The sequence below is a fragment of the Stegodyphus dumicola genome, chromosome 2 (genome assembly GCF_044657685.1).
Source record: "Stegodyphus dumicola isolate Sdum_Otavi_A_Nest chromosome 2, ASM4465768v1".
Lineage (NCBI taxonomy): Eukaryota > Metazoa > Arthropoda > Arachnida > Araneae > Eresidae > Stegodyphus > Stegodyphus dumicola.
The window spans coordinates 31,907,717-31,925,448 of NC_140769.1; the positions used below are offsets into that span (position 1 = coordinate 31,907,717).

Consider the following 17,732-nt stretch of genomic DNA (forward strand, 5'->3'; position numbering starts at 1 on the left):
TCCTTCCCATCTGTTAGGGTTTTGTATTAATTAGTGTTACCAGATCAAGCGAAATCTTACAAAGATAAAACTTAAGCTAATATACTAAAAACTTGGATTAGAATGTTACTGCCATTGAAACCATATATAGTCATGGGGATGGCTGAATATAATACAATTATGTTCCAATATAGGAAATGCAATACAATGTGTCTGCAAGTTATAAGATTATAATTCAATAGATGACCTTAGTCACCTCATAGCTCCCCACTGCCACACAACATTATTTTTTTACCCTTCAAAAACAATACAACAGTTGCAGAAGGTACAATGCAGATGAAAAACTACATAATTAATTTGGAATCAATACAGTAATTGCATAATATATGTGCCATTTTAAATAGAAGATAGTATAAATGCACTGAACTTATGCTACATTTTTTAACTTTTTTTTATGCAAAAAAAAATGGAAAAATATTTTTTGAGTAGATATTTATATTCCTGACAGGAGCTTTCTTACTGTGGCTCGTAACTTCTTCTTAGCTAAAAATTTTGCATGGAAACATAAACATCTGTTTACCTTTCATATTTTCTTAATGCTATAATTTGATAAACACCAGTATAATATGAGTAATGATAACAATCATATATCATTATAATATTTGATATTTATTTAGTTTATTTGTAATCAGAGTTTTAATATTAAACTATGTGACTTCTTTATTTTCCCCAAAAATTATACCTGTTTAACAAAAATTAAATATTTTTCTTTTAAAACTATAGTCTAGCTTATGTGAGAATATAGAAACTTTTTATCCTTGATGAATACACAGCCATTGCCCACAGCCAGATTTTCATAATTTCTAGCTTAAATAAGCTTTAATTTGCTTGAAACTAAATTTAATTACTATCTGATATGGCAAAGACCCCACCCTTCAGGAAAGAATTTCATAGTTTTAGAAGGGAGAATGCAATCAGCATTTTATTTACCTCTTTAAATATTTAGTTTCAGTTTTTGAGTATAAAAAATTACTTCTATTCAAGTTTTAGTAATTATCAGCATTTTCTTTCTTTATTTTTGTTTAAACTCATTAAAAAGTACAGTCAAAAGTCGTTAATTCGGACACCCATAATCCGGAATGATCTATAATACGGACCTCAAAGCCAAAAACTTTCTGCGCATGCGCCGCGCTGACACATGCGCATAGGCGTTTACGCGTGCGCGTAAGACCATTTACCACTGCGCATATGCGTGTGCGCAAGCACAGAATACGTTTTCGCGTGTGCGTTTTATGTATAACGGACGGTATAATCTAAAATTAATTAATTATCTATTTCAAATTATAAAAATATCTAATTATCTATTTCAGTTAATGTTGATGATTGCATTGTTCCTTAATCTTCGAATTGGATCCGGCTTATTATTTTTTGCAGACTGTAAGAGCAATTTTATAAAAGTAAACTTGAACTTTCGATTATGTCAAATAGAATTTCCGATTCTGGAGCTCCCAAAGGATCGTACAAAACGAAAGTATGTTTCGATGTCCATCAAACAAAAAGTGGAATTGCTGCAAAAAATGGATAAAGACATAAAGAATGTTACAGAGAGGTTAGTGAAAACGAAAAAATTTCGATTGACAAGTTAGTCGGTATTCTCGGCACAACAATTAACGGGACTTGAACAGCGGAACTTTGTAACTGAAGAAGAAATTGTGTCTGTTTATATAATTAAAGAGAAAGTATTATCACATAAAACGAAGCAACTTAAAACAACTTACATTGAAAGAAATGTTTAATAAAGTAAACAAATAAATATTAAGCTTTTTTTTTTTTTTTTTTTTTTTTTTTTTTGTAAATTTTGATACTTTTTAGATTATAATTGTTCTTTATTTCATAAATTAAGGTTTCATATTTTTAATTTTAGAATTTCTGCATGCCATCTTACGAGATTTGAAATGATGATCTATAATCCGGAAAAATCGATAATCCGGAATCGCCGAAGTCCCGACGAGTCCGGATTAACGACTTTTGACTGTAATATAAATTTAAATATGTACACTACACCAAAAAAAAGGGGGGGGGGAAGAAACAGTTCTATATCTTTCGTTCTACTGGGCTGATTGACGAAATTCAAATTGGATTTTTCATGTCTCAAAAGCGCAGCTTAGGACATATATTAGATTTATATATAGTACTATTCTAACATAGGTATTTTGATACAAAATCGGACTTTTTCTGAAATCACATACATTTTTTTTTACATATTTTGATTCTATGACTCAAATTATGCCTAAATATTAAATTTTGTAAAATTTGGTGCACAATTTATGGAGAAATTCAAACATTTATGTTGGCATGTTTCTTTCAGTTTGTGCCAAGAACAGTTCACTTGGCGAACTTCTTAATATATGGCAACCTATATTCCTTTCCTTTTTTACATCCAGTGTGAAGGAAAAAAGTCACATCGTTCCTTCTTACAAATTATGTTCTTTGTATATTATTTTTAACTATAATTGTTATTCTAAATCTTTTTTTTTCTTTTTCAAATTTCATTTTAATTGTTTAAGTTGCATGGTTTCTTTCAAATGGTAACTGTTTTAAAACTTTCTATTTACTCATTTGAACTGTGTAGTTTAAATTAAAAATGCATCATTTATTTATTTTTTTTTCAAATAGTTTTCTTTATATTATATTTTTTAGTCATAGTTATTATTTTAGGTAATTTTTTAAGTTTTTCAGGTATTGCAAATTCTCTCAGTTTCAATTAAATATTTTCTGTTCACTGAATTGCAGGCAGTCTTAAAGTCAACAAAAAGGTGGTGCATTGCAATGCACAATTCATTAGATTTTTCCAAAATTTGCCTAATGCTGTAGACCTAATGCATTTGTTCTGCTGTAGACATTTCCTTTGCGGAAACCATGTTGGTAATCATCGGCAATATTTTCTGTATAAGTTACTAGTCTACTAAAAAGTATATTGGAAAATAGTTTGTACAAAACACAAAGGAGACTGTTCCCCTGTAGTTGGTACATTCCAAAATGCCTCCTTTTTCATGTATAGGACAGATGATGCTCAATCTTCAGGTAAAACTTCTTGGTTTAAAACTGATTCGATGAAGTGGTGTATTTCCTCAATGTTTTGAATTGCAGCACTTTTAATAAGTTTTGAAGTAAACGGATCAGGGCCTGGGGCCTTGTTATTTTTGAGCTTTTTAATTTCTTTTCTAACTTCAGCCAAAGATGGTGGTGGGATACTATCGGTGTTTACAGAGGTAATTGGGTAGTTTGAAGACCCATCCCATGTATGGTCATTTAACAAGTTACTAAAGTGCTTGTTCCACCTGTGGAATACGTCTTTTTTTATCATTTAGGATGATGTTGTTTTTGTCTCTACAGGCAGTAGTTCTAGGCTTAAAATCTTTGCGGCCAAGATTAATTTAACGATAGAAAGCACAGCTCTCATTGGACCCCCTTTGATGTTCAATATCCTTAAATAGGTTGTTGTGAAAAAGTTTTCTTAAGCCAATGGATCCTCTCCCATTTTCTAGATCTCTTATATTCCTCAACAGAGAATCTTGAATGTCGCTTTTGGACCACATTTTTTATAAGCAACTCTTTTTGCCTGAGTTACAAGGAAGTATCAACCAATCCCTTAGTTTGGGTTTTCCCATATATCCCAGTGTGTTCTTAGCTGAGCGCATGATCGAGTCTTTGAGCAAACTCCACTTATTTTCCACGGTTTCCAGTTCATTTTGCCCATTGCTTTACAGAATTTTATCATCCTACATTTAATTTCTTAAAATGTTATTAATATTTCAGTCAAATATTTTATTTTTGAAATCGCAAGAATCAAATATCATAAAATTAAAAATTTTTTAATTACAAAAAAATACTACATTTCATGAAAAAATTTGTTTTTTCTTGTTAATGGCTTGCTCTTTTTCTTCAGAAATTCTGCAAGTATATTAAAAAGCATCCAACGTTTCAAAACATCTTGGTATTTCTGACATTCATTTTAAATAAAGTTATCACATTCCATTTCATAAGGGTCCACAAAGGGCCGAGTGGCAAAGTCACTGAACACTGGTAGTTCACTCCGGGGTTCGAATTCCGGCAAATGGGCTGGTTGCATGGGCGTTTTCATATTTTTACTCATCTGTAATGTGTATACGAGGTGGATTCACTTAGAAAGTTCTTCACGAACGCACCCCTCCTTAAGGCAGATAGCCCGGCTTCGTCCTAACTTAATAATCCAAATCAATCCATTTTACCAGTATTTGGTCAGGGCCTTTATCAGTCTTTAGAGGCTAGGCATTTTGAAGGCATGAGATGAAAGGAAAAACTGGTTTCATCAAGAGGGAAAATGTAGTTAAATGATATCTATATACGTCACTTGATCAAATTCCTGAATCTTCAAATAATTCAACTGATAAATAAATCGTAAGATGCTCCATTTATGATACGATATGATGTTTTATGAAATAATTTAAATTTATACAACCATATAGTCGAAAACCAGTCGCTCTTCACTTTAATCTGGAATGACATTGTTTTTGTCTTTTCTGTTAGCACAAAATCAATTGCTGGTGTACATGTCTAAGTGTTTTCTCTTTGAACACTCAAGTTCCCTGAATCCCCTTTAAATTTTTGCTTCCCCCACCCCTAATTTCCTTCTACATTTGTTTCCAGTTCTACATTAAAATTTTTCGATTCTTACATTTCCATAAATTTTGCATTCTTGTCAGATTTTTTAAAACACAAGTTGCATCAAATGTGTTTCAGCTGAAGACAGCTTTTCATTTTCTAGGCATTTTAACTATAAAAAAAGTTTAAAGCAAAGGTCCAAAGGATAAATAATTCAATTAAAATATTTTTTGCTAAATGACAAAAAAATAAAACATTTCAGCAGTGTTTATTCTGTACCACCGAGTGACTCTATTATTATAGCGGCTGCAAACAATCTAAATCATATTAAAGATCACGTTTTTTATACAATCTGAAAATTAGCTACTTAAAACATTCTTTCTTAAGAGAATGAATGTAAAAATTTACTCTTATATCATATTTTTTAAAGCTGGGACATGATCCCATCAGCGTCCTGTTTGCTTAAAAACATTGTGAAAATAACATCAAATGAACTTTCTCAGTTTTAGACAATTCAATTTAAATGCAGTTAAAGTAGCAGATGATAACACAGTTAAGGTAAAAATTTACTCTTACAAATATTTTTTTTAAAAAAAGGGGAAGAAAGAAAGAAATTTTTAAAAAGTTAAAAATTTGAATAATATCATCTATAATTTAAAAAAACAGCTTTTCATATAGTATTTATAAAGATTTATTATGCATCATTGAGGAAAAAAAATTCATATAATTAATTCTGCATAAAAATGTATTTGAAATTTAAGGTTAAAAATAGCTGTGGCAATTCACTGTAACAAAAATCCATAAACCACATTTGGCGTTATTATTGCTAAAAAAAAAAAAGACACCAAATTTCAAAATGCGAAAATGTGTAAATTCGTGTATATCTTAGAAAATTTTGAATAAAAAACTCCAATTTTTTGCAGGTATGCTTAGACATACATCTACTTTAAGATGATGGTAAAAATTTTATACCTTATAATTCAACATTTTTTTCGAAAAATTTATGAAAATTATTTAAAAATAGAAATTTTTAAAATAAATCATAAAAAATAGGAGAATTTTATTTGGAATAAAACTAAATTTAGAAATGTAAAAAGAAGAATAAAAAAAGAGATATTAATAAATATATACCAAATTCAATTAACATTGAGGAGTTAATATTTTAAAAACTACTCGTGCGAATTTTACAAAACTTGGCAGCCTGGCATAATTTGAGTCATAGAATCGAAATATTTAAAAAAATTGGTATGTTATTTCAGGAAAAATCTGATTTTGTGTCAAAATACCTATGTTAAAATAGTGCTATATATAAATCTAACATATATCCTAAGTTTTGCTTTCGAGACTTGAAAAACACAATTTGAATTTCGTCAACTGGCCCAGTGGAACGGCAGATATACAACTGTCCCCCCTTTTTTGCGCAGTGTACATATGCATTTTTCAAGTTTGGGAAAAAAGAGGATTATCTAGCCATAGCAAAAAAGATGCACGGAGCAAATAAGGTTGAGCACTGCTGTGATAGAGAGCCCTTTTTATACTTCTCAGAGCGCTTTTAAGCAAAACATGTACTAAAGTTCAAGGTCAATGAGGAGGCCTACTTATTTTCCAATGGTACGTAAGGGTATACTAATCAGGTAATACCATAAAATGTGATTATTACGAGAGACATATGTACACTGCTTAAAAAAAAAAAAAAAAAAAAAAGGACAGTTCTATATCTCCCGTTCTACTGGGCTGATTGACAAAATTTAAATTGCATTCTTCATGTCTCGAAAGCACGACTTAGGATATATATTAGATTTATATATAGCACTATTCTAACATAGGTGTAATATATATATATAACATAACAAAATATTATAACATAACAAAATCGGACTTTTTCTGAAATAACATACCATTTTTTTTACATATTTCGATTCTACAACTCAAATTACGCCTAAATATGAAATTTTGTAACATTTGGAGCGAAATTTATGGAGAAATTCACAAATTTATGTTGGCCCTTTTTTTTCAGTTTGCGCCAAGAATAGTTCACTTGGCAAACTTAATATATGGCAACCTAGTTTCCTTTCCCGTGAGAGGAAAAAAAGTCACCATCGCTCCTTTTTTCCAAATAATATTCTTTATATTACATTTTTAATTATAACTTATTATTTTAAGTAATTTTTTCTTTTTCAAATTTCATTTTAATTGTTTAAGTTGCATGTTTTTTTTTTTTTTTTTTTTTTTCGAATAACAGTTTTAAAAATTTCTATTTACCTATTCAAACTGCGTAAATAAAGGTGCAGCGTTTATTTTTTTTTCAAATAGTTTTCTTTATATATATTTTTTATCATAGTTATTATTTTAGGTAATTTTTAAATTTTTATACTTTTATTTTTATTGTTTGTGTTGCATTGTCTCTTCAGATAATTGTTTTAAAATTTTCTATTTATTCCTTCGAACTGAGCATTTTAAATATATTTATTAATATAAATTTTCCAGAATTTGATTTTATTTATTTGAATTGCGTTTCTTTCGGAAGAATACTTTGTAACCCAGACTACGATGCGTTTGAAAACTGCATATATTAAAAGAGAAAATACAGTAAGGCACAGTTTAACACGCCTTTCAATGTTCCGTTCAGAAAAGATATATATAAATAAGAGAGATGCATAACCGACATTTTAACTTAGGATGACTTGCATAAACTGCTTTAAACAGTTTTATGATTGTGCCCATTGCTTTACACAATTTTATCCTACATTTGTTTTCTTAAAATGTTATTCATATTTTAGTCAAATATTTTTTTTTTTTTTTTTTTGAAATCGCAAGAATCAAATATCATAAGATTAAAAAAGTTTTAAATTAAAAAAAAAAAAAGACTAAATTTTATACAAAATTTTATTTTTTTTCTTCTTACTGCCTTGCTCTTTTTCTTCAGGCATTCTGAAACTATATTAAAAAGCATCCAACTTTTCAAAATATTTTGATATTTGTAACAATCATTTTAAATAAAGTTATCGCCTTCCATTTCATAAAGGCCCACAAACGGCCGAGCAGTAAAGTCGCTGAACACTCGTTGTTCACTCCGGAATTCGAACCCCGGTAAACGGGCTGGTTGCATGGGCGTTTTTGTGGATTTTCTCATGTGAACCGTGTATGACAGCTGGTTTCCCTTAGACAGTTCTTCACGAAGTATTTCGTCAGAGCCTTTATCAGTCTTTAGTGGCTAAACATTTTGAAGGTATAAAATGAAAGGAAAGACTGGTTTCTTCAAGAGGTTTTGGTTTATTTAATTATGACAAAGCACACTAGGGCTATCTGCCTAAGGGAAGGGATGCCTTCGTGAAGGACTTTCTAAGGGAAACTGGCTCGCATACACATTACACATGGGGAAAACCATGAAAACGCCCATGCAGCCAGCCCGTGGGATTCTCCATTTATGATACGATATGATGTTCTATAACGTAATTTAAATTGATACAACCATATTGTCTAAAACCAGTCGCTCTTCACGTTAATCTGCAATGATATCGTTTTTGTCTTTTCTGCTAACACAAGCTCAATTGATGGTATTTGCTGGTGTACACGTCGAAGTGTTTTCTCTTTGAATGCCTAAATTCTTTGAAGTATCCTGAAAGTATATTCAAAAGCGTCCAACTTTTTAAAACATCTTGGTATGTCTGACAGCCAAATTTCCCAGCAAATGTTTGCTTACTTTTCTCCCTAGTTTTCTTCTTTCCTTCTACAGTTATTTTCAGTGCTCACACAAGAAAATTAAGATTTTTTGATTACTAGACTTCCATAAATTTTGCATTCTTGTCAACTTTTTAAAGTATCAATTACATAAATTGTGTTTCAGCTGAAGACAGCTTTTCATTTTCTAGTCATTTTTACTATAAATAAAGTTTAAAGCGAAATCCAAAGGATAATTATTTTAATTAAAAGATTTTTGCTAAATGACAAAGAAATAAAACAGTCCAGCAGGGTTTATTCTGTACCACCGAGTGATCTGATTCTTATATCGGCTGAAACAATCTAAATCATATTAAAGATCATGTTTTTTTATACAATCTATAACGCGAGAGAAAATTTAGCTTCTTAAAAAATTCTTTCTAAGAGGATTAATATAAAAGATTATATTTATATATATATATTTTTAAAGCTGGGACTTGAACCAAACTGCCAAACTTTTAAAGTTTAATTTACATGGTGGCTATAATTAAAGTTTCAATTTGAAATGGTCATAAAAAGAAAACTTGTCCACAGAATCTGCTGACTTATCCAGCGATTAAGTAGTTGCAGATCATTTCTACATAACCATTGAACTTCCATTAACTCAGTCTCTAGAGGGTTGTATGTTTATATCATAATTTGACTTTTATAAAAATGATTATTCTAAATCTTATGTTTCTATAAAAATATACTGTGCTTTAAAAATATGTATCCGCTGCTCTTTCAGCCACTTCAAAAGCAACAGTTTGTTTAGAAATAAATTATGCAGTTAATGTCATAAAATTCAAATAAACATCAAACGAAAATTCTCAGTTTTAGACAATTCGATTTAAATGAAGTAAAGTAGCAGACGATAAAACGCCGAAGGTAAAAATTTACTCTTACAAAAATGTACTCTTTTTTTTTTTTTTTTTTTTAGATAGAGAAATTTAAAAAAAAATAGTTAAAAATTTGAATAATATCATCTATAATTTAAAAAAATAGCTTTTCATATAGTATTAATAAATATTTATAATTAATTCTTCGTAAAATTTTACTTGAAATTTAAGGTTAAAAATAGCTGTGGCAATTCAGAGTAACAAAAATCCTTAGACCACATTTGGCATTATTATCGCTCAAAAAAAAAAAAAGATGACTACATATTTTGGCAAATTTCAAAATGCCAAAATATGTAAATTCGTGTATATCTTAGAAAAGTTTGAATAAAAAAAGTCTAATTTTTTGCAGATATGCTTAAAAATACACCTACTTTAAGATGATTGTAAAAATTTTATAGGTTATAATTCAAAATTTTTTTCGAAAAATTTATAAAAAATATTTAAAAATAGAAATTTAAAAAATAAAACATAAAAAATTGGGTAAATTTTATTTGGAATGAACCTAAATTTCGAAATGTGAGAGAAAAGTTAAAAAAAGTTTAATAAAAAAAGAGATATTAATAAATATTTGCCAAATTGAATTAACATTGAGGAGCTAAAATTTTGGGAGCTAATATTTTAAAAACAACTCGTACGATTTTTACAAAACTTGGTATTCTGGCATAATATGAGTTGTAGAACGAAATATGGAAAAAAATTGGTATGTTATTTCAGAAAAAGTCCGATTTTCTGTCAAAATACCTATGTTAAAATAGTGCTATATATAAATCTAATATATATCCTAAGTCGCACTTTCGAGACATTAAAAACGCAGTTTGAATTTTGTCAATCGGTCCAGTAGAACGGAAGGTATAGCACTGTCCCATTTTTCTTTTTGAGCAGTGTACAAGGACTTTCCTTTGACAAACCAGCATGCTACAACTCATCACTAAAAATGAGCCTTTGAAAACACAGCATCAGAATGAATCTTATTTCTTCTTATTTTTTTCCTCTAAATTAAAAATTAGGCAAATTGATTTCCTTTGCTTGATCAGATAGCTAACACATTACTTCTCACAAAACTTTATGAAACAATTTTCTGTATTGTGTACAAAAACATAACTTTTTAAAACTATTTTTCAGTATCAATTCTGTATTGCACCTTTTACTTAATGTATGAACATTTAAAATGAAATTAAAGACTTATATATATATATATAAATAATTAATTTTCTCTCTTCCTCAGTCAGCTACGTTAAACTCACCTTACTCCAAAGCCACTTGGATTTTTCCATAAAAAAGTCAGCTGAATTAGCAGATCCAGCTTCTAAAAGACAGCTATATGCTCTTTGCTGAAGACCATTCCTAAATGCCATTAATTATAAAAAAGAGTTTTAAAGAATGCTCTAAAATGAGTGAATTGTTTGAAACATTTTTTGAAATCACAAATTTCAAAATATATAATTTTGAGATTTCTTAAGAATAAATTTTTATTACAAATCATAGAATGCTTACTTATCAAGAAAAATAACAATTCCCTTCAACTATACCAAATAAAAAAAAAATATTCAGTTGTTTTCAACTGCAATGAGAGTAAGAACAAACACATCACAAAATGCCTTCAGTAATGACTAAAAATATCATGAGTGAACAGAATTATTATTTTTTGTTAAAAATTGAATCTCTTTATGTTAATATTAGTATGACATTTCTACATAGCTTCCAGCATAGTAATCTGTTTCAAGTTGTGAGATGAGCAACTTAATATTACATAATTATAGGTTATAGTGTAAGTTTACTGCTATCAATAGATATGTAATATTAAGTTCAATCAAAGTTTTTACAATATTTTGTTCCTTTTACTTCTTGATGCATGATTTTACAACAACAGTTGCCTAGCATTCAAAGTATCAGCTCTCGTAGATCTTAAAATATCTAAGCATTCAATGCAATGGCAGTACAAGTTCTTGTACTTGGAAATGAAGAATTCACTTATACCAGCCTTATCTTCCTCCAGATTGTTAAAGTGCTACTCTTGAAGGAAAGATGGCATGGATCAGAGTAAGCAATAATCCAATACTACAATGTGCATATTATATGCTATATACCACATAAGTTTTTTAAACTCCTTTACTTTCTTCTGAGCTGTACAAGCATTAAGAGGTTTAGCATTATCTTTGCAGCAGAAGAGTGTCACTATCTATTCACCAGAGAACATCTATGCACCAGAGATGAGTATCTCAAAACAGCATACATGAGCTTCAAGAAGTTAGCCTGGATTAAGTCATTGCTTTTGTTATGTCTGGAACCAGACCTCTTTTTTTGTTACACATAATAATTATCTTCATGAAATATATATCATTCAGATATTTAGGAGTTTCTTGTTCACTTTCACTTGAAGGTTTATGTGATCTAGAATCATTTTATGAGATGCATTATTATTTTATAAGAATGCAGAAGCTACTATTGATTTTGTTGAAGTTGTGAGATGGTGAATCATAGCACTATGGAGCATGCCAGTACATCTGATAATTTCCAAATGATACTAGTTGGATTCACCTCTATAGCCTGGGACATAGTGACAGCATCTCTGGTTCATAAAACATCAAATGCAAGCATAAGATGACTGAGGTCCCTCTCCCCCTTAAGAAACTCTAAACAAAGTATGCATTTAAGCAGCCTTTTCTATTAAAAAAAACTGTGCAAATTATTTCTTTTTGGATTAAAATTAAAATTTCAAATAAATATTTTAATCCCCCCCCAAAAAACAGCTGATCTACTGCAATGGTAATTTTCAAAATAATAATAATAATAATAATAATTACTGAAAATAAACAATGAAAATATTCATGTGGTAGCTATCACTATTAACAAACATAACAAGTTACACAGAAAATGATAACGTTACAAGCTACAAAAGAAAAGGCAGGAAGGAAAATATATCATTATTCTGATGCAGTGTATAATTGCATGTAACCACATTTAGTCTGATCCAAGTTGGATCAAGAAGGAAGTGCTCAGTTAATGTTAATTTAATGAAGAAAGAGTTGGATATTGATATTATATTTGTAGCTAGTCTATTTTATTCCTTTATAATACAAATTATGTATAGTTTTGAGACATCTTTTAAAACAGGAAGATTGTAGAAATATATTTTTAATTAAATGAGAGTGAAATCTGGAATTGAATGTGAGAAAATGCAAGAATATATAGAAAGATTTTTAATAAAGAAGAAATTCCAGTCTCTCTAATAAAAAATGTTAGTAGGCCTATTTTTTTTTTTTTTTTTTTTTTTTTGGACTGAAATCAAAATTTTAGTATTAAAATAGAAAGCAATCTATATATACTTTTTTTTTTAATAGAAAAGACTTCTTAAAAGTATTTTCTTTAGTTTTTTTATGAGAGGGGGGAAGTGGGTATAAATTTTTCCCACATTATATATTTAAAATATTTTATTGTTCAACTCGTGCTCGTTTTTTACTATTTTGTGAAAAAAACATTCTATAGGATAATGAATGATTGACAAGTCCTTAAATGAATTAACACTAGAACCATAATTTTTTTAACACCTAGAGCTGCGATAGTGGTAATTTTAATGGTCATAAGATAAATTTTAAAATTCTTATTTTTTTTTTTTAAATTTGCATGATCTACAAAACACAAAAAAGGCATTTCTTAAATAAATTATTGTGACTTAGTGATACCACAACACAATCATAAGAAGTTCATTTTGGTTTAATGTAACTTCATTTATTCTCAATAAGACAGTTTAATTTTATTAAAGAAGGATATGTTTTATTTTTCTGGCATTTTGAAAATATTAATATACATTTTGTATACGCTATATTCATAATTTGTAGCTGTTTATTATTTAACTAAATAAATAATCTAAACTTCTGTTGGAATGACTGGAGAGATCTCCACCGATTTTCATGTTTGGTGGGATTTTTTAATCAGATCAGATGTTCTACTTTCTTATTTAAGGCCTACAGAATATGTCAGCTTTTATGTCTGAAATACATGAAATGTGTAGTTTAGCCTGTATAGTGATTAATGATGCTGACTATTGAACAAATGGACCCAGTTTTGAATACAGGAGAAGGCATGGATGCCTGTAAGCACATAGTGTCTGCACAACAAGGGGACAGTTAAAATACACATCAAAAATAAGTTCTCTCGATGGTTTGGCCATAGGAGAAGAGGGCTAGGAGACCCTCAGATTGTCCCCAGACTGTTCTCCCTCAGAATTGGAGTGGAACTGCAGTTAATGAGGTTACAACCAACAGTGAAACTCCTGTGTCCCTCCCACTTATACCAATACCTGTTTACAATGCATTTATGTTAATTGCCCAGTTATTACAATTTTAGTCTTTACTATATCATCTCCTTTCTGCATTCCTCATCAGAATACAAATTAGTTGCTTGTGTATTTAAGCTGAGGTTTTTGGATCTTGAGAGAGTGTCTCTGTCATTGCAAGGTACATAGTTTCTGCCAGCTCTAGCAGCTTAATTATCTGAGTTTTACATCTCTTGCTGCTGACACTTTTAATCTCACACTGTAAATCATTTAGCAGTTTCTAGCTTAGTATTTAATAGTATAGTTTTCAACTACTGACTTAAATTGACTGTTCTTATTTATTCATAATGTCACAAACAGAGGTCACTATAGCACAAAGTTGTGTCTTTATGTTCAAAGTTATGTTTAAATAAAAAGTTTGTTTTATAACCTTTAACTTTATAAGACTTTGTCACTTTATCTCAGACATAGTAATAACTCGCTACACATTTGTTAGGGTTAAGGGATTATAGCAGTACAGTAGAAGTCCAGAAATCCGCAACGCTTGGGACATGCAGATTTTAGGACAGAAAAGATAATATTCACACTAAAAGTGCAAAACAAATAAGGCATTTCAATTAGTGGTGAAGTCTAAAAGCAGGGGAGAGTCAATGAATACAGTGGGAGATGAGTAGAGGTTGATTGGATATTTTTGTAGATCACTAGCGGAAAAAAGCCCAAAGTTTGACAGCAGTAGACAATTTGATAACTGGAAGGAATTTTGTCCCACTAATAGTAATTTGCCAAAATAAATTGCAAAGGAACTAGGCAGGGATCTTGAAATACAGACAGCACAGTCACCCTAGAAAGAAAAACGTCCCTCGGTATTCAATTAAACATGGTATTGATTAAAAATTTGACCCTTCCAGTGATTCAAATTATATTAAATAGCATACCAACATATGCATTGTTGGATATGCGTGTGCAAAGCAGTTATTTGGAAGAAAAACATTTTAAGAAAATTTTTTAATGTGAACATGACAGTGATCCAGAAGTGTGAACGCATAGAGAAAGTAACTTTGAATGTGATGGTGAAAAATGAGCACCAGAAAGTGGTTTTTTTGTAGTGGCGAATTCACAGGCTAATGTAATTCTGGGCATGGGTTGTTTGAAGATGACTAGCACAAAGATTAATTTTCAGAAAGCTACAGTGCACTTGGATGAACAAGGTGGTGGAAAAAGAAGTTCAGCTGTCAGCTTTTGAAAAAAGGAACATGGACAAGAAAGGTAATCTGGTTCAATCGATAAGAAAGTTTTCAGACTTATTCAGTGATAATCCAGGGCGGACTCAGATGGCAAATCATGCGACAGAAACTGGAAATCCTCCCAAGCCAAGAAAAATCCTACCACTATGATAAGATTAAAGAAGAGATAATTGAAAAATGTATTAAAATTTAAAGCAAAAAATGTACAATTTACAAACGTATAAGAGTAAAGAAACTGAGATCACTGAGCCGAGTAACAGAGTGGATAATATATATAAATATATTTATATACATTTGGTGCAGCTGATTGCAACCAAAATATGAGATGCACATCTGCATGTTATAGCAGTCCTATATACAAAATTTCAACGTTCTGAGGCTACTCGTTTTTGAGTTATGCGAGATACGTACGTACGCACGAATGTACATATGTTCGTACAGATGCCACGAAAAATTCTCTTCAGAATTAATTTTAAAGCAGTTTTATAATTTTTTTGAAGGAAAAGAGTATTTTATTCTGTCCTTACGTACAGATATCACGCAAAAACATCGTTAAATTGCATTCGATAGCGGTCAAAATGGATATTTTCGTTGAAATATGCTGCCTGAAACTTTTTGCGATTACAATACTTCCTTTTTACTTTGTACAAGGAAGTAAAAAAGAAATGAAAGCCAGCTTCACTTGTTCAGCACAAACGAACTCGGCATTTCAAAGATTTAAAGTGGTATTAAACCAAGCTACCATCTTGAAATTTCCTCAAGTGGACAGCAAATTAAAAATCTCCACATATGCCTCAGGTTTCACAGTAGGAGCCATACTTATGCAAGACTTTTTCATTCCATCTCAGACACAGTGATAACTCTCTACATAAGACTTTGTCATTCCATCTCAGACACAGTGATAACTCTCTACATATCTGTTAGGATTACAGGTTTAAAGTAGCAGTACTATACCAAATATAACTTTATAAATTTTAGAGTGCAAATTTTTCTTATTCATTCAACTTTTCTAATGTAAATTCCATTTTTTATATGCTTAACTACTCAGAATTTTCATGTATCTAGTATTTGACACATTTCCTAAGCTTTTCAAACAGTTCAGCTTTTACTGTATTATAATTCTAAAGCACAAATCTTAACTGATATATAAATATTTGAAATTATAATTCTTGTAGACTACATTTTAAAAGCTTTTAAATTAAGTATATGGGAAACGTATAATATCACTTAAAAAAGAGGCATGTTATTCTTTAAGAGAGAAAATACTACTTTAAATGTATGCTTTTCACAAAAATTCATACTTTTAAGAAGATAAAAACTTCTTGATTATTTTGTAATATTCTGTGTGGCAACTTTTTTTTTAATCTCTGTTTTATAAAAGACATCTAAATAATGCTTTCAATAAATATTTGTTCTCCTTCCAGTTACCGGAAGATTATTTTTGTTTATGAAAAAAATATATATTAATGAGCCTTTCTATTTCAAAGAAATAGTTTAAATTATCTAAAACACTTCAAAATTAAAATTGGAAAAGATAATTATTGAGCAAAATACTTAATTTTACCTACCAAACATTCCAATGTTTGTTGCTTATTTCACTAGTTCTTAATAAAATAATGTAACCATTTTTCTATATACAGAAATTTTATACAGGTTGTTTCACAGGGTATAGCAAACCTTTTAGTTGAATTCAGTGGGTTGAGCTAGTGGTGTAAAACTGTGCACGCATGCATAAGGACCCAAAGGAAACTTACTTATGGATTTTGGTTAGAAGCATATTTTGTTTTTGACAAAATGTACTGATATTTAATTGAAGAATGTGTTTTTTTTTAAATCAAAATGCTCTTTTTTTTTTTTTTTTTTTTTTTTTTTTTTTGTGACCACAGACCTGCCAAAACATTCAGGAAGTGATCTAGTTGCTTTAACATCAGGCCAAAGACATCTTCAAGCATGCCAAGAGCATTAATTCCCAAGTTTGAATGAACAGGCTCAGTGGCTGATGATAAAATGGGCATGAAGAACAAATTAAAGATAGTAAGTATGCCTTAAAATATCACTGCTGTCAAAACAATTATGGAATAAAAGTCATAAATATTAATTTGGCACTTAATGTCAATACAGCCACAGCAAGGAGAACAGCCTGCAAAGATCTTGACATTTTCTCTCACAAAACTCAGGAGAACATTTTGGCCTAAGATTCTATTGAATAAAGACTTGAGTTTGCCAACATCATGTGCAAATGAACAACATTGATTTCAACTGTACTGATACCATTTTTTCTGATGATTAACACTTCTGTATGGATGGCTACATCCATTGTCAAAATTATTGGATTTAGGGCACGGATAAGCCAGAATCTATCATTATCAAGCCTGTCCATTCATAAAAAGTCACTGTTTAGTGTTGCTTGAGTGCTGATGGCATTTTGGATCTGTATTTTGTTGTCCAGACAGTGAATTCTGAACACTATCTCAACTTACTGAGAACAAGTTTCATTCCTGATGACTACAATAGACAGAGGATCCAAGATACATGGTTTCAGCAGGATGGAGCCCCTCTATATTTAACAGGAAATGTCCTGGACTCAGCAGTTACCATGACAAACATGTCATTGCAAGAGGCTTCCCAAATTGCTTTGGCAATGTACTTTTTTTAGCTGCCCTATAGCCCTGACTTATTACCGCTAGATTTCTTTTTATGGGGATATATTAAAGATCAAGTCTATAGGTTGATTCCAACAGATTATCATGAGTTTCGAGCAGAGACATTGTTTCATTGTCTCCTCAGATGGCAAACATTTTGAGAAACTCATTCTTTAATTTCCTTTATTCTCAAGTGTCAATCCTGAAAATATGAAATAAAAATATTTTTCCACTGAAAAGATATTGAATGATTTCTTTTCCTATACCTTGTGAAGTACTCAGTAGATTATTCATGCTGTTTACATATTTGATTCCCTCCTGCCTTCCTTGCTTCATCAATTTGATTCTT

At 30.2% G+C, this 17,732-nt stretch overlaps 1 protein-coding gene across 5 annotated transcripts in view; it reads right to left on the reverse strand.

The window, feature by feature from the left end:
• Positions 1 to 17,732, reverse strand: part of LOC118192119 (serine/threonine-protein kinase ATR-like) — a 391,326-nt gene that overhangs the window by 145,069 nt on the left and 228,525 nt on the right. For all 5 annotated transcript variants that reach the window (XM_085810548.1, XM_085810547.1, XM_085810546.1 and 2 more), the window contains one exon: positions 10,466 to 10,565. In XM_085810548.1, the coding sequence (XP_085666674.1) occupies positions 10,466 to 10,565 (100 nt within the window). The remainder of the gene's footprint in view (positions 1 to 10,465; positions 10,566 to 17,732) is intronic.